The sequence below is a fragment of the Lipotes vexillifer genome, unplaced genomic scaffold (assembly GCF_000442215.2).
Source record: "Lipotes vexillifer unplaced genomic scaffold, Lipotes_vexillifer_v1.1 scaffold715, whole genome shotgun sequence".
In the NCBI taxonomy this organism is placed as follows: domain Eukaryota; kingdom Metazoa; phylum Chordata; class Mammalia; order Artiodactyla; family Lipotidae; genus Lipotes; species Lipotes vexillifer.
This window is the reverse complement of record NW_006788828.1, coordinates 120,808-140,755: the sequence shown is the minus strand read 5'-3', so window position 1 is coordinate 140,755 and position 19,948 is coordinate 120,808. Positions and strand designations below refer to the sequence as shown.

At 31.9% G+C, this 19,948-nt stretch overlaps 1 protein-coding gene across 1 annotated transcript in view; it reads right to left on the bottom strand.

Moving 5' to 3' along the window:
* Nucleotides 1-766: 766 nt before the first annotated feature.
* Nucleotides 767-19,948, bottom strand: part of IL7R (interleukin 7 receptor) — a 31,181-nt gene continuing 11,999 nt past the window's right edge. Inside the window, exons 3-8 of the mRNA XM_007461836.1 lie at nucleotides 15,700-15,857; nucleotides 5,558-5,715; nucleotides 4,364-4,532; nucleotides 2,796-2,889; nucleotides 1,766-1,841; nucleotides 767-1,359 (exon numbers count right to left, since the gene is read on the bottom strand). Of these exons, the coding sequence (XP_007461898.1) occupies nucleotides 856-1,359; nucleotides 1,766-1,841; nucleotides 2,796-2,889; nucleotides 4,364-4,532; nucleotides 5,558-5,715; nucleotides 15,700-15,857 (1,159 nt within the window). The 3' untranslated portion in view covers nucleotides 767-855. The remainder of the gene's footprint in view (nucleotides 1,360-1,765; nucleotides 1,842-2,795; nucleotides 2,890-4,363; nucleotides 4,533-5,557; nucleotides 5,716-15,699; nucleotides 15,858-19,948) is intronic.

Sequence of the window (19,948 nt, the reverse complement as noted above, 5' to 3'; positions counted from 1 at the left end):
TGTGGCTCCGTCTTACTTTCTCCACTTTTTGTAGACATGGCTGGCCATGGTGCTTCGTATGTCATGAGGCCATTCCCCCCGCACCCTGTCTTCCTTGTAGCCTTTTCAATTCGGGTGACCATAGGTCCCCTTTTGCCTGGGACAGTCACAGTTTACGCTTGTTGTCCTGGAGTGATTATTTATAACTTCCCCTTTCACTTGCAAAAGTGACCCAGTTCGGACAATACATTATACAGTCACCCTGTTCTAAGTGAGGTTTGGCACTCGAGAGTGGAACAGCCCCTAGTTAAGAGGAAGGCACATGACTTGGAGGAGATGCAGTTAGGCTCCTGGGCAGAAAATCTTGATTCTATTCCTTGCTGAGTGGGGAGCATGGATAAGCTAATTTAAGCCACAGTTTCATCATCTGTAACATAGAGAATGATACTAATCGCACCCACCTCCCAGGATTATTGTGAGGATGCAGTGCGAAAAGATGTGTAGAGCACGTAGCACAGCATTGTGTACATAGTGAGTCCTGATAATGGTATCTCTTATTCTAATTCTCTCCTTGTTTCTTCCGTTGCTCCCTTTTGCCCTCCCCACCCTTCCGTCTTTTCCTCCACCCTTTCTTTCACTCTTTTCTGCTTTTTTTCCTTTCTGAAATAAATGAATCATTGCATTGCCTGAAGCAGAATGCCCCTGCCTCCTGTCTCTTGCCACTGAAGCAGGGAGGTGTGGTCGAAGCACTGTTTCAGAATCCTGTGGACCATGTCGAGGGGCTGCTTTCATTTTGTCTTCTTTGTGCTGTGAGGGAGAGGGGGACTCGGTTATCTTTGTTCATCATGATGGTTCTGGCCGTCAGTTTCTTGCAATTCACTGGTTTTGGTAGAAGCTGGACATGGTGACATAGGCTTCTTCTTGATTTGATACCAAGGAAGTGAGGATGGACTGCCCCTGGGCAGCAGGGTTCAATGCCAGGGTTCCGGGTTGGAATGGAAACAGAGGGGGCAGGGTGCTGTTTGTAGTTCCAGGGCCAAGCAGCAGGTCTTGGTACAGGAGAGGCCCATTCTTGCCACCTTCCTTGCAGCCTGGGGACGTGGAGAAGGGGAGCCCAGGGGCATCACACACACTGATGTTCCCAGCCAGGCACCTGAATGACGACTCTCTTCTGAAAGTTTTTGGGCTGATGCCTACATGCTCGGAGGGCCAGTTGGGGCCCTGCATACCCCCTCCGAGCCTCGCCTTCTCAGACTCCTCTAGCTGTGGAGGAAGAGGGTCTTGCAGAAAGCCTTCTGCTTCATCTCTAGCTTGAATGCCATCCACCTTATGAATCTGGCAGTCCAGGAAACTTTCAGGATTGAAACTCACATTCAAATTCTGCACCAAAAAAAAAAAAAAAAAAAAAGTGAGAGGCATTAAGACTGCACCAGAGAGACACATCAGCAAATGTTCTGTTCAGGAAAAGAGCTCAAGAACTTTCCAACAGGGGTTTACCAGGGTATGTCAGAGAATTACCCACATGTTCTAGTTGACTCTGCCTCTGGAGGTGCTGTGACACCTCACGGTCTGAAGTATCCCTGGGGAAGTCTGGGAAATTCTGAGACTTGTATCTCATTTTAGTTTCCCACCTCCAGGAACCTGCAGCTGGCATCTTATGAGGGACCCTAGTTATGTGATACACGAAAGACCGACACTTGAGGTTCAGCCATTCCTCATCCTGCAACATCATTCTTGGCTGCTGGGATGCCTCTGACATAGTGATGGGAGCACCAGACGCACTCACTTTTTTTGGTTTCTTGCACAGTTGCTCCAGAGTCTCCTTATGATCAGGGAGACTGGGCCATATGATAGGCTTGATTCTGAAATGAAAGGACATTGAAGATGTAATGAATGGTGGAGGGAGCAGGCACAATAGACCTTCCCACTTACTCTGAGCCAGCAGTCAGAAGAGCAGATTTCTAGCCTTGGCTCTGCCACAACTAGGTAGATGATCTTGGACAAGTGACTTGCTTTCTCTGGGCCTCAGAGTCCCACCAGTCCATGGAGGGGTTGGACCAGAGACCATTGTCAGTGATCTACTCTGTGAACCAGACAATAATGATACACCCCTGGCCAAGAGCCCTGGAGAAAAGGAACAATAAGTCTTGGCAATGATGTAGCTATGAAACTAAAATCTGATCTGTTCATCTACTCTCCAAAATAGGCTTTGTCATCTTTCTTTTCTCTTCATTGGCAGCAACTCCTCTGCTCTGATTTTGGTGGAAGTGAGATATACTTTCAAAGTTACACAGGGAAATTGCTTTAGGGTTTTACTTTAGAAACTGGAGTATCTTGCGGGGGCGCGGGGGGGGGGCGGGTATGTGACCTTGTGCTGAGGGCATCTTCTTAAAACATTAATAACTCTACTGAAATGTGTCTAGATGATGAAACAAGCGTGGCGCTATCATGGGGTAGAATGCAAAAGTCTCATGAATTCGTGTGCTGAAAGCTAAGACTTCAAAAACATTCTGCATTTCCCATGGGTCCCTCCAGCTGCCCAGGCATTCTGGGGGGATGGCTCTTACCCACTGAGGACACTTGGGAGGAAACGTTTGTGGGGAGGATTTGCCCTATGTTCAGTTTATATATTTTTACCTCTTGTGAAATTAACTATAGAAATTCATCAGTGCCTGAGGATGAAGAGCGATATAGGGCCCTGCAATTCCTGAAATGCCTTATTCCCCTTTGTAGTTTTCTCATCAATAAACAGGACTAGAGCTCTGACTGTCTGGAATCCCACATAAACACTCTCTTGATTAGTTAAAGAAATTCACCTTTTTTCCCACAACACACAGGCCAGAACGACCATCAGAGCCACAGAGAAGAAACTCAGAATGATGATAATTAGTAAAACAGGATCCATCTCCCCTGGAAGGCAAGGATAGATCTTGGTTAGCAATCATGAAGCGTGCTGTGGGGGAGACTTTCAGGATGCTATGAGTTTATTTAGTAACTTGGGCCCATTTATTATTTCTTGAAAGTTGCTTTTCATTAAACAAGATGGTGTACTAGCTTTTATGGGGGAATTTGGGCTTCAGTAAGTGACACTGTTGCTGAAACAGCCTCTGTTCAGCAGTGCTGAATAGAAACGTGGAGACAGAGTTTTGGGTGAAATAGAAAAGAGTAGCTTTTATTGCTCTGCCAAGCAAATGGGGCGGGCTAATGCCCTCAAGACTATGTGACCCACCCTGGAGGGGGTAGTGAGGAGTCTTATAGTGTTCAAGGAGTAGGGCGTTGTCAGCTTGTGGATATTCTTCTGATTGGTTGGTGGGGAGGAAATGGGGAGCCAGCATCATCAACGTTCTGGTTCAAAACAGTCTAGGGTCTACGTTCTTGGGGTCAGCAGTTTTCATCTGGTAGGGGTGTGCTTCCTGTTAAAAACAACTTAGGAATGTGTGTCAGGCCTTTAACTGTATCTCTCAGGGAACCATGAGTTCGGTGGCAGATGTGGCGGATTTATAATCTATAAATTGTTACCAGTTCCCCAGCCCAATAGCTATTCTTTGTTTCTACACCTTCACATTTCTCAATCATTAACTCTTGAGTCAGCCTTTCACTTCAGAAGACAAGGGCACAGGATCTTGTACATGGTTTCAGCACCGACTTAAGTGACCAGGTCCAGAACATCTGTCACTTGGAATTTAAAAGTGACCTAACATTAAAGACAGCAGCACCCCCTGCCTAACTTCTACCACCAAGAGAGAGAAGCTGAGCAGGGGAATGATGAGAGATGCTCTACCCTGAAGCCTCAGCAATTCCTAGGGTAAGGACGGGAGGCTGGTGCAGCAGAGCTGTTCCGTGCATCCCCCAAAGGGAAGGTATATGTGGGGTGCTCTGGGTCCCCAGTGGTCTGCCTGAGCTGTGCCCTTTGGTTCTTCTGGCTGTTCTCAGTTCCTAGACCCCCAGGATATCTTCATTATTCTAGAAAAGGATTCATGGGAAAGCCACACCAGCCTACCCATCTGCCACCCTCTATGGTATTCCCTAGAGGGACTTGGCGGGACCGGCCATTGGGATCCCAGTCTGAATTGGTAAACTAGAGGTAGTGGGTGGGAATTTTGTTCAGAACTAGTGGCTCCCAGGAGTGCCCAGGACAGTAGAGTCCAGACAGCCTACACCAGCTGATCAGCGACTAAGAGCCCTACTCCCACCCCTTCTTTGTTCTTCACAAAAGGGGCAAAGATGGCAGGTCATTTTTCAAAGAAAGTGTAAGAATGCCCTCTGGGGAGTCCTGACTTGTGGGTTTGTTTCATCTCTCTGGCTCTCACTGTCCCTCACAGACTTTGACATGCAAAGCACTACGGGGGGGGGGCGGGGGGAACAGACTCCAGTCACTTCTCACCTGGGCCATTGGTCTCTGGAGTTCTGAAGTGGAAACTTGGACTCCATTCACTCCAGAAGCCTTCAAAATAGTTGGTGTTAGGGATGGACCGAGCTTTAATCTCATACATTGCATTGGGTTGTAACTTTCTCTGCAGGAGCATCAACTTTGTACTGGATAAATTCATGTGCTGAAGAGCAAAAAAAGGCCACTACATTTTTAAGGTGGAAAAAGAGGCGGTGCTCACATCTCCCAAATCATTTCAAGTTGAGTGTCTTTAGTCATGTGGGCACTCTCTGGAAGTTCTCTCATATTTGTTAGAAAAAGGAGCTCTGACGTGGAGGGGTTGGAAGCAGAATTGGGGCAGAGTGTGTGAGCTCACAAACAATGCTGCAAGTGGTCAAGGAGGGCAGTGATAAAATGGGTCTTTTTCTTTATTCAGGTGAGTTGGGCTCTCCCAGTCAGGGAGGGTATAAATCACTCCCAGGCTCCCGCCTTCCTTTCCACAGTCTACTCTCTTCTTTTTCTTTCCCTCCCATTTCACATCCCACGGAGAGATGAAAGGGAATGGTAAGGTTAGTGAGCAAGAATCATTTTCCTCTGGAAAGATATAATTCTACATCGTGAATAGCAATATAGAGACACAGTCTCTCCAATAATGCGTGTCATCCTTAGGAGGAAAAAGTACTCTATCAATTTGATGGGTAAAAAGTAATACCTATGGTTATGTACATTTAGATTTATTTGATTATTAGTTTTTTATACTTATTGAAATTATATATTTTCTATTTTGTGAGACATTTCCAACTTTCTTGCTAATTTTTCTATTGTCATATTTGTCCTTTTCTTAATGATTCATAAGACCTTTTTATATTTTAAGAATATTAACCATCTGTCAGTTGTATGTGTGGTAATTTAAGCTTAATTTCTTTTTTTTTCTTTTTTTTCTTTTTTTTTGCGGTACGTGGGCCTCTCACTGTTGTGGCCTCTCCCGTTGCGGAGCACAGGCTTCGGACGCGCAGGCTCAGCGGCCATGGCTCACGGGCGCAGCCGCTCCGCAGCATGTGGGATCTTCCCGGACCGGGGCACGACCCCGCGTCCCCTGCATTGGCAGGCGGACTCCCAACCACTGCGCCACCAGGGAAGCCCTATTAAGATATTTTTATATACATCTTCATAAATTTTATAACGTATAAATGTAGTTGACCTACATACCATCCATTCATTTTCATTTTTTTCCTGACGGTAGGCTACCTCATGCATTAATTCTTTCACATACTTCTTTTGTAAGTGCGATGTATTAAATGTCACCTCAAAGTCATTTGCTCCCTTGCGATAGACGACTCTTATGTCAAAAGGAGCCTCAGGTTTAACTGAAAAGGAAAAAGAAATGAAGTCATTCTATAGGGTAGTCAAGGAAATAATTATAATTTTTAAAGTTCATCTACTCTGAAAATCACATTCCTTTTCTGGGTCAGTAAAAACCATTTCTTCTTCTTCCCGGTTCAAAGCCTGACTACATTTCCCAGTCTCCCTTGCAGTTGGGTGTGTTCTTGTGAAGGATGTAGGCGGAAGTGATGTGCACCACCTCCCATCCTGGCCCAGAAACCTCTCATGTGTGACCCCATGCTCGGTCCCCTTCTGCCACTTGGAGCCATATGTTGAAGAGAGTGGAGCCCCAGGATGGAGGAGCCCTGAATGTTGCTTGAAGGAGCATCACCCACAGGTTAGAAACACCCATTTTGGCTCTTACATGAGCAAGAAATAAACTTATGGTGGTGGAGATATATGTTTTAGGGCGTATTGGTTACAGTAGCTAGTGCTAATTTTACGCAGAAAACATATTCTCTTCCCCTTTTGAGTACTAGAGGACTTGTTACTAACTAGACCCGAAGCAGGAGAATTTGAACTTTGAGTCTTCATTATTCTGCTAAAACCGGGGGCCTTACACCTCATCTCAGTTACATGGAAACTGGGGATCTGCATCCTGGCCCTGGCTCGTAACTTCTGGTGTGACTGCAGGTTGCCTGCTCCTTCAGTCTTGTTTGCTTTAGCTCTAAACTCCTCTCTGGCTTCTTCCTCCTGTCTACCTGCCTGGGATCAGAGGCACCATATATGAAATACTGTGGGAGGGAGAGAGGTATTATTTCAGGCAGAACAAACCCAGAGAAAGGTACTGAAATCTTACGAGCACATGTGTGTCAGGACACCTCCCACCCTTGACTTGGGCTTTCCCTGTCTTGGCCTCTTTGCTGTTCTTTCACTAAAGCCTGGGAACTTAGTTGTCTAGGGATGGGGCAGCCACTTGTTTGCATGGCTGATCTCAGACAGAGATTGGGAGATGCATAGGTTAAAATCTAACCTAAACCTGTTGTTAATGAGGGAGTGTTCATCACAACTTCACGCAGTAGACTGAGCTGGATTCCAGGCTATATGATCTGGGCTTTAAGACTGACTTGCTGACCCAGTAAAATGAGCTCATGTGGTTTAGTTTGGCCCCCTTGTCGTAATCACTTGCTCGTAGTGGTGGCTGCCTAAATGTCTCCTGCCTTGATTCCCCCAGAGGTACTGAAAAAGAGGAAGTGCTTCTTCTTTACCCGTGGATGTCTTCTGCAAGGGGAAGTTTACCCTTTTTTACCCTTAGATGCACTATAAACAGGGAAGATACCCCAAAGGGAAGCAGGAGGAAAGGTAGTGGGTGGAGAGAAACAGACCAACAGAGAAGACTGTCAGTCCTTTGACACCAGCCAAGCCAGTTTCTACCTGCCATTCAAGGAAATGATTAAGATTCACATTCTCAACAAAACCTTTGACACTGAATCCCTTGCTGCATCCCCATCTCCCAAGGCCTCTCAATAATGGAAGAATTCAGGGAAGAGCAGACTAATGTTGATTACATACTTACTGAGTGCCAAGCTCTTAACTTATGCCATCTTGCATCAACACTCACTCATTGCCAGTATACTGATGAGGAAACTGAGTCTGAGGGGTTAATTAGCTAAGTTCAGCCCCCATAGGATGAGTTAATAAGATGTAAATCCAATTCTGTCTGATCCTGAGTCTCACTCTCCTTCATTTATTTATTTTTTTTTAAAATTATTTATTTATACAGTAGGTCCTTGTTGGTTATCTATTTTAAATATAGCAGTGGGTACATGTCAATCCCAAACTCCCAATCTATCCCCCTCCCCTCCCCTTCCCCCCGGTAACCATAAGTTCATCCTCTAAGTTTATCCAGTGAGTCTGTTTCTGGTTTGTAAATAAGTTCATTCGTATGGAGAACAGTATGGAGGTTCCTTAAAAAGCTAAAAACAGGGCTCCCCTGGTGGCGCAGTGGTTGAGAGTCCGCCTGCCGATGCAGGGGGCGCGGGTTCGTGCCCTGGTCCGGGAAGATCCCACATGTCGCAGAGCGGCTGGGCCCGTGAGCCATGGCCGCTGAGCTTGCGCGTCCGGAGCATGTGCTCCGCAGCGGGAGAGGCCACAAGAGTGAGAGGCCCGCGTACCACAAAAAAAAAAACACACAAAAAAAACGCAAAAAACTAAAAACAGAGCTACCATATGATCCAGCAATCCCACTCCTGGGCATATATCTGGAGAAAAACATACTTCAAAAGGATACATGCACCCTAATGTTCATTGTAGCACTGTTTACAGTAGCCAAAACGTGGAAGTAACCTAACTGTCAGTTGGCAGAGGAGTGGATAAAGAAGATGTGCCATATATATATATATATATATATATATATATATATATATATATATATATATATATATATATATATATATATATATATATATATATATATATATATATATATATATATATATATATATATATATATATATATATATATATATATATATATATATATATATATATATATATATATATATATATATATATATATATATATATATATATATATATATATATATATATATATATATATATATATATATATATATATATATATATATATATATATATATATATATATATATATATATATATATATATATATATATATATATATATATATATATATATATATATATATATATATATATATATATATATATATATATATATATATATATATATATATATATATATATATATATATATATATATATATATATATATATATATATATATATATATATATATATATATATATATATATATATATATATATATATATATATATATATATATATATATATATATATATATATATATATATATATATATATATATATATATATATATATATATATATATATATATATATATATATATATATATATATATATATATATATATATATATATATATATATATATATATATATATATATATATATATATATATATATATATATATATATATATATATATATATATATATATATATATATATATATATATATATATATATATATATATATATATATATATATATATATATATATATATATATATATATATATATATATATATATATATATATATATATATATATATATATATATATATATATATATATATATATATATATATATATATATATATATATATATATATATATATATATATATATATATATATATATATATATATATATATATATATATATATATATATATATATATATATATATATATATATATATATATATATATATATATATATATATATATATATATATATATATATATATATATATATATATATATATATATATATATATATATATATATATATATATATATATATATATATATATATATATATATATATATATATATATATATATATATATATATATATATATATATATATATATATATATATATATATATATATATATATATATATATATATATATATATATATATATATATATATATATATATATATATATATATATATATATATATATATATATATATATATATATATATATATATATATATATATATATATATATATATATATATATATATATATATATATATATATATATATATATATATATATATATATATATATATATATATATATATATATATATATATATATATATATATATATATATATATATATATATATATATATATATATATATATATATATATATATATATATATATATATATATATATATATATATATATATATATATATATATATATATATATATATATATATATATATATATATATATATATATATATATATATATATATATATATATATATATATATATATATATATATATATATATATATATATATATATATATATATATATATATATATATATATATATATATATATATATATATATATATATATATATATATATATATATATATATATATATATATATATATATATATATATATATATATATATATATATATATATATATATATATATATATATATATATATATATATATATATATATATATATATATATATATATATATATATATATATATATATATATATATATATATATATATATATATATATATATATATATATATATATATATATATATATATATATATATATATATATATATATATATATATATATATATATATATATATATATATATATATATATATATATATATATATATATATATATATATATATATATATATATATATATATATATATATATATATATATATATATATATATATATATATATATATATATATATATATATATATATATATATATATATATATATATATATATATATATATATATATATATATATATATATATATATATATATATATATATATATATATATATATATATATATATATATATATATATATATATATATATATATATATATATATATATATATATATATATATATATATATATATATATATATATATATATATATATATATATATATATATATATATATATATATATATATATATATATATATATATATATATATATATATATATATATATATATATATATATATATATATATATATATATATATATATATATATATATATATATATATATATATATATATATATATATATATATATATATATATATATATATATATATATATATATATATATATATATATATATATATATATATATATATATATATATATATATATATATATATATATATATATATATATATATATATATATATATATATATATATATATATATATATATATATATATATATATATATATATATATATATATATATATATATATATATATATATATATATATATATATATATATATATATATATATATATATATATATATATATATATATATATATATATATATATATATATATATATATATATATATATATATATATATATATATATATATATATATATATATATATATATATATATATATATATATATATATATATATATATATATATATATATATATATATATATATATATATATATATATATATATATATATATATATATATATATATATATATATATATATATATATATATATATATATATATATATATATATATATATATATATATATATATATATATATATATATATATATATATATATATATATATATATATATATATATATATATATATATATATATATATATATATATATATATATATATATATATATATATATATATATATATATATATATATATATATATATATATATATATATATATATATATATATATATATATATATATATATATATATATATATATATATATATATATATATATATATATATATATATATATATATATATATATATATATATATATATATATATATATATATATATATATATATATATATATATATATATATATATATATATATATATATATATATATATATATATATATATATATATATATATATATATATATATATATATATATATATATATATATATATATATATATATATATATATATATATATATATATATATATATATATATATATATATATATATATATATATATATATATATATATATATATATATATATATATATATATATATATATATATATATATATATATATATATATATATATATATATATATATATATATATATATATATATATATATATATATATATATATATATATATATATATATATATATATATATATATATATATATATATATATATATATATATATATATATATATATATATATATATATATATATATATATATATATATATATATATATATATATATATATATATATATATATATATATATATATATATATATATATATATATATATATATATATATATATATATATATATATATATATATATATATATATATATATATATATATATATATATATATATATATATATATATATATATATATATATATATATATATATATATATATATATATATATATATATATATATATATATATATATATATATATATATATATATATATATATATATATATATATATATATATATATATATATATATATATATATATATATATATATATATATATATATATATATATATATATATATATATATATATATATATATATATATATATATATATATATATATATATATATATATATATATATATATATATATATATATATATATATATATATATATATATATATATATATATATATATATATATATATATATATATATATATATATATATATATATATATATATATATATATATATATATATATATATATATATATATATATATATATATATATATATATATATATATATATATATATATATATATATATATATATATATATATATATATATATATATATATATATATATATATATATATATATATATATATATATATATATATATATATATATATATATATATATATATATATATATATATATATATATATATATATATATATATATATATATATATATATATATATATATATATATATATATATATATATATATATATATATATATATATATATATATATATATATATATATATATATATATATATATATATATATATATATATATATATATATATATATATATATATATATATATATATATATATATATATATATATATATATATATATATATATATATATATATATATATATATATATATATATATATATATATATATATATATATATATATATATATATATATATATATATATATATATATATATATATATATATATATATATATATATATATATATATATATATATATATATATATATATATATATATATATATATATATATATATATATATATATATATATATATATATATATATATATATATATATATATATATATATATATATATATATATATATATATATATATATATATATATATATATATATATATATATATATATATATATATATATATATATATATATATATATATATATATATATATATATATATATATATATATATATATACACACACACAATGGAATATTACTCAGCTATTAAAAAGAGTGAAATAATGCCATTTGCAGCAACATGGATGGACTTGGAGATGATCATACTAAGTGAAGTAAGCCAGACAGAAAAAGACAAATATCATATGATATCACTTATATGCAGAATCTAAAAAGTGATACAAATGAATTCTCTCTCCTTCATTGAGCTTTTGTTTCTGTGCTCAGCTCTCTCCCACTGGCTTGTTCAGGCTCTCCCCACACAGATCTGCTTCTAAACCCAATGGTACATTTGAGCAAATTAGAAAAAGGTGCTCATTCCTCAAGCAACATCTTAAAAAGTTAATTTATTCTTGGCACAACTTGAACTATTATATGAATTTACCCTGACAAGAAAAGGGGGGAGACAGAAGCTGCCCCTCCAGACTTACTGGGGACCCACACCTAAAGAAGGAGTTGTGAGTGAGGGGACTGGTGGCTGCAGGGGACCTTTGGCTCTGGGGTTAAACAGCAGCATCTAATTTCAGTTAAATGACAGTTCTGTTAATGAACTGTAGCATCAGGAACCAGAAGACGATGCTACTGGGAGACATATGTCCACCACCGCTCATGCTGCTTGCCCAGGCACCCCGAGGTGCTAACAGCACCCATTTGTAGACCTATGCTACCAGCAGAGTGCACACCCTGTCTCTCCTCTGGTCCCTCAGAGGAGGCTGCCGGTCAGGTTTTCCATCTGCTGGGTGGTACAGAATGTGGACTTTGAAGAGCACTGGGCATATGAGATCTGGAGAGTCTGATGGGGCAGACTGCCACCAAGAGCCTGTGGGCGTGCCCTGAGTGTTCACATGCTCACGCACTAAGATGCATGTGGGCCCTCTGTGCTGGGGTGGGTTTTTGTAAAAAGGGGCTCTCCCCTGGGGCTTCAGGACTCTGTCACAGGACTGAGTCTCTGCCCTCTCTGCCTGCTCTCCGAGAGTAAATACATATTTGCAGTGTAAATGATGAACTTCTAGACATAGTGCCCTGTGCACAAACTGAACATCCATCCATAGCAGCCTAATCTCCAAATGACCAAAACTCAGCTTGCTTGTGTCCCAATACTCAGAGATAACCTGTCGTGCCACCGCCCCTAAGCACTCACACTGGTTGTGACTAATGTCTCTTTTCTACTCTACCTCTGCTTTTTGTACAAGATGACTGTTCAAACATGGACCTTCTGCTTTTGCCCTTTACTATATTAGTGGTACAAAACTGAGACTAGATGCCAAGTTTCTCTTTGTCATCTCTAATGAGTATTGCTCTCTTACCTTTAATTTTCTTTTAGGAGGGTGAAGGGAGGGGGTTGAGAAGAGGGAGAGACAGAGCCATAGTATTTAAAACCAGAAAGAAAATGCACCTCTTCAATCACTTTGAACAGTCTTCTCCCTACATGTATGGTTTTACTTGCAAATCTCCATAGGTAGAATGAATACAAGAAGTTAGGATTCCATTGCACTGATATATCATAACTGGCTTAGACATTCCCCTCTACCAGGGTATCTCTGAAGTTTTGAAAAAGAACCTTTTTTACCTCAGTGTGATAAATCTGTAAGTAATGGGAAGACTTTTTGTGTCTATATTCCCAATCTTTCTGATCATTTTGTTTGCTTGGTAACCGAATGGTGAATTGGTAATTAATACTGACTTACAACCTGATAATCGAATGGATTTACTGAAATCCATGATTCATATTATTATGTATATTATATAGAACCAAGGGAAACATATAGATAAATTTAGCAAATCCAATTGTACTTTTTTGGGAATATAATAATTATCACTTTTTCTGGCCAAGTGTAATATGTGTATTCTACATACATATTACACTTAATATGTATATTCTAGGCCAAATCAGATATGACTATGCATCACTCCTCAATAGTAAGTCTCCTAGGAAGGTGTGATGGTAATTTCATGTGTCAGCTTGGCTGGGCTATGGTCCCCAGTTGTTTGACTAAACACTAATCTAAAGGCATTTTTTTTTTTTAAGACATGACTAACATTCAAATCAGGAGACTCTGAGTAAAATAATTACTTCTAAAATGTGGTAGGCCTCATTCAATCAGATGAAGGCCTTAAAAACAAACACTGAGATTCCCTGAAGAAGAAGCAATTTTGTCTTAAGAATGCAACATAGAAATGCTGCTTGAGTTTCCAGACTGCCTGGTCTGCCCTCTGGAATTTGGACCCCTAAAATCATGACAGTCAATTCCTTAAAATGAATCTCTTTTTCTCTATCATCTATCTATCTATCTATCTATCTATCTATCTATCGATCTATCATCTACGTATCTATGTATATCCATCTATCCTATTGGTTCTGTTTCCTCTGGAGAACTCTAATACAGAAGGCATATTTACTTTTTAAAATAACTTGATAATTTTGCGAAATCCACTCACAGGTAGGTATGTGGGGAGAAGACTACAAGGAATTGAGGAAAAGGTAAGGTGAGGAAGGAAAAGACGTGTGTGGGTGAGGTACAGGAGGCCCAGCTCCAGTTAGACACTTCACACAGATGAACTCTTCCTGCAATCTGTCAGTGTCAATCACCCTTTTTCATAGCTCAGTTTGAAGACCCTCAGAGTTCTCTCACAGTAAGAATAAATAGCATAAGCTTCAAACTTTCATTTCTCTTAAGAAATTATATGCATTAGAGAATTTGATATTTTCTATTGTAAATAGTTTTCATGATTTGTCTACTTTAATATACAGAAAGTTCAGGCACAGATATCTGTCTTCCGATATCTGAAAAATGGCGACCTACCCCCATATACAACTTCTTACCTATTTTGACTATGTTCATTTTTTTGCAAGTCATGCTTTTTCTTCCAAGCTTCACACATATTTTACTGTCTCCAATCAGTAAGAATTTCTTTGTCTTGATGAGATACATCCCTTGCAGTTTATTAAAAGTCAGGCAATCTACCTCCAAAAGGGCCCCACTGTAGAAACAAAGAAGGAATTTGTCTTGATTCAAGTAGGAGTTTCTGTATAGAAGGAATAGCATCACATCCACTTTTCATTTGTGTGGCTTTAAATTTGTCCATAGGGTAGATGCATATTTGAGAGAGAGAGAATTAAAATAAAATAGCTTTTTGCTGCTATTATAATCAGCATTGATTTACTCAGGCATTAGATGCAATTGAACCTGAAATAGTCAAAGCATGTTCATGAAAATAATGGAAAATTCTTATCTTGTAATAACTGATTATTAGAAGATAAGTACTTTCTTTAGGTGGGAAGGTAATTTCTTTTTTTGATATCCTGCAGGAATAAATTGAAAAAATAAAACCTGTAAAGAAATATTGACCAAAAAAGTGTTAAAGGAAATAATAAAATAGTCTAAAGGATTATATACATAAAACCATATACACTTAATGGGTAATTTGGGAATTTTCAAAGGTAATTTTGGCTGAGTTCCACTTTTAACTTATCAACAGACTTTAAAATCAATCCTTCTCCCCATGTTCCTTAGATTAAATGTTCTAGGAATTGAATTCTGTCACTTCTGTGACCTCCTATTCCCAATTAAAATCAGGCTTTCAGGAAACTGAAGAAAAGAGAATGTTGCCTACTATGCGACCACATCAAAAGCTCCAAATTGTACTCTTTTAAAAAATTCCTATTTTACAAAGAAAGTGTGTTTTAGTTCCAGTAGTGGCAGAGTAGCTTATATCACACTAACCATCAACATATAACTACTAAAAACTTTGAGCAAGATATTTTTGAAAATACTATTTAAAAGCATTGGAGAAGAACCAAAAGCAGGCAGACACTAGGGGAATTTAATCCTTTAGAAAAGGGTGGATTAGATCCTTGTTTCTAGGTTGTTTGTTGTTTGTTTGTTTGTTTTCGGTACGCGGGCCTCTCACCGCTGTGGCCTCTCCCGTTTCGGAGCACAGGCTCCGGACGCGGAGGCTCAGCGACCATGGCTCACGGGCCCAGCCGCTCCGTGGCATGTGGGGTCTTCTCGGACCGGGTCATGAGCCCGCGTCCCCTGCATCGGCAGGCGGACTCTCAACCACTGCGCCACCAGGGAAGCCCTTGTTTTGTTTTATCTGAAGGCGCTTCTCAGGTCACATTATGATGGGCATTTAGAATCTAACAGAAGGCCACAGTTATACTGTCTTGAGAAGTTAGAGGACAGAGTTTCGGTTGGCCTGAGTGGCTGGGTATTTTTAAGGGAGAAAAGCCTAGAAATGAGGAAACTTTAGACATAGAAGACACAAAGTCTGCATATAAACTCTGCTTAAATTATTATATGTCCCCTTAATAGTGCAGATGTGGAGGAAAATCCAAGGAAACCATGGCAATAGCTAGATGGCTCTAGAAGGAACTAAGAAGATATTTTTGGTGCTGCCTCAAAAGAAGAATTTGGAGATTAATCCAGCCAAGTTAACTGAGTAACAGAGTTAAAATTCACACTTGCCAGAATCCAATCAATCAATCAATAAACAAAGCACCCTATTATCGATAGTGTCCTTCCTACATTCAAAAGCTGCTACAAAAGAGCAGAAATAGAAAAATGTGACAAATAGTGAAGATAAAAAGCAGTCAATGGAAACTGACACCAAGAGGACCTGGATGTTGGAACTAGCAGAAAAGAACTTTTCAACAACTTTTGTAAATATGTTAAAAAAATATGGTCATAATTATTGAATGAATGCAGAATCTTACTGGAGAAGTGGAAACTATAAAAGAGAACAAAATTAAAATACTATAACTGACAAGTAAAAATTTAAAGTTTTAAAAAATGTACTGAATGTATGGGATGGACTTAATAGCAGATAGAAGGCAGGAGAAAAGGTTGGTGAAGCTGAAGATAGATCAATAGAAATTATTTAATCTAAAACAACAGAAAGAAAGTCTTATTGACCTGTGGGACAACATCAAGGGGATAAATAAATATGCAATTAGAGTTCCAGAACAAAAAGAAAGAATTTGGCTAAAAAATATTTAAAGAAATAATGTTCTCAAATTTCCCAAATGTAGCAAAAAATATCAACTTTTAGGTTTAAAAAACTCAGCCAATCCAAGCAGGATAAATACAAAGGAAACCACACCTAGGTACATCATAGTCAAATGGCTGAAAAGCAAAGGCAAATAAGAAATCTTGAAAGCATCCAGAGAAAAATATCACTTCTCATCAGAAATTATGTGAACGAGAAGACATTGGAATAATATATTTAAAACTCTGGAAGGGGAAAAATATGTCCACTTTGAATCCTTACACTACAAAATATTCTTCAATAATGAAGGCAAAATAAGGATATTTCCACCTCTATAAAAATTGAGATAATTTGTTTTAGGAAGTACTTTAGACCAAAGGGAGATAATAATATGTGGAATTTCAGATCTACAGGAAGCAATTAGGTTTACCAGAATAAATAAAGAAGCCAATACATATTTTCTTCTCTTAAATTCTTTAAAGATAAAGATTGCTTAAAGCAAATACTGTAGCATTATTGTGGCATTTACAGTATATGTAGGGACTTCCCTGATGGCGCAGTGGTTAAGAATCCGCCTGCCAATGTAGGGGACAAAGATTGGGCTCTAGTCTGGGAAGATCCCACATGCTGTGGAGCAACTAAGCTCGTGAGCCACAACTACTGAGCCTGTGCTCTAGAGCCCACGAGCCACAACTACTGAGCCCACGTGCCACAACTACTGAAGCCCACGTGCCTAGAGCCCATGCTCCGCAACAAGAGAGGCCACTGCAATGAGACGCCTGCACACCGGAATGAAGAGTAGCCCCCGGTCTCCACAACTAGAGAAAGCCCACGCGCAGCAACAAAGACCCCATGCAGCCAAAAAAAACCCCCAACCCCCCAAAAAAACAATATATCTAGATATAAAATATATGACAGTAGTACAAAGGGTAGAAGGTGATGGGTACAACTATATTGTTGCAAGTTTCTTATATTTTACATGAAATAGTACATTAACTCTAAGCAAACTCTAAGAAATGGTTGAATATTGCAACAGTTAGAGTAATCTAAAAAGAGATAGTGCCCAAAAGTGAAAATAAGGAAGAAATTGAGTGTTTCAATAGTTCTTTCTTTCAAAGAAGTTCAATTTATTATTAATAAGCCTTCCTACAAAGAAAACTTTATGCCCAGATAAAGCTAGTGAATTCTATCATATATATACAAAATAGTGCCACTCCTACACAAATTCTTTCAGAAAATAGAGGAGAAATGAACGCCTCCCAACTTATTTTATGAAGTTAGCTCAAATCTGGTACAGAAATCTGGCAAAAATATTACAGAAAAGAAATTTACAAATTAATGTTCCTCAAGAAAATGTCAGTACATTGATATTAACACATAATGTTAAAGTGGGATGCATGCAGGAAATCAAGGTAGGTTCAACAATCAAAGATCAATCAATACAATTCACCACATGAACAGAATAAAAGGCATAAATTATCTGATCAACTCAAGTGATCAGAAAAAGCATATGAAAAAATTCAACATCCATTTATGATAAAACTCTCAGCAGACACATCCTCAACCTGATAAAAGGCATTTACAAAAGATCTATAGTTAATAACATAACCTAATGGTGAACTAGTGAACAGTTTTCTCCTAAGGTAAGGACAAGGCAGGAATATCTATTTCCCACAGCTTTTATTCAACAGTGCACTGGAGGTTCTAGCCGGTGCATAAGGCAAGAGAAACAAATAAAAATCACCAGTTTGAAAAGAAAGAAAATAAGACTTTCTTTACTTGCAGACATGTTTGTTCACATGGAAAACTATAAAGGCTCTCCAACACAATCACAGGAACGAATATAGTGAATTCACTAAGGCCGGTATACAAAAGTCAATTATATTTCTATAGACTAGTGTCCAAAAATTGGAAAATAAATTAAAAAAATAACAGCTCCACTTATGATAGCAATAAAAACATAAAATGCTTAGAAATAAAATTAATAAAAGATGTTTAAGGCCTTTGCAATGGAAATGACAAAACATTCCTGAGAGGTATTAAAGGAGATCTAAATAAATAGAGAGCTACATTCATGGATTAGC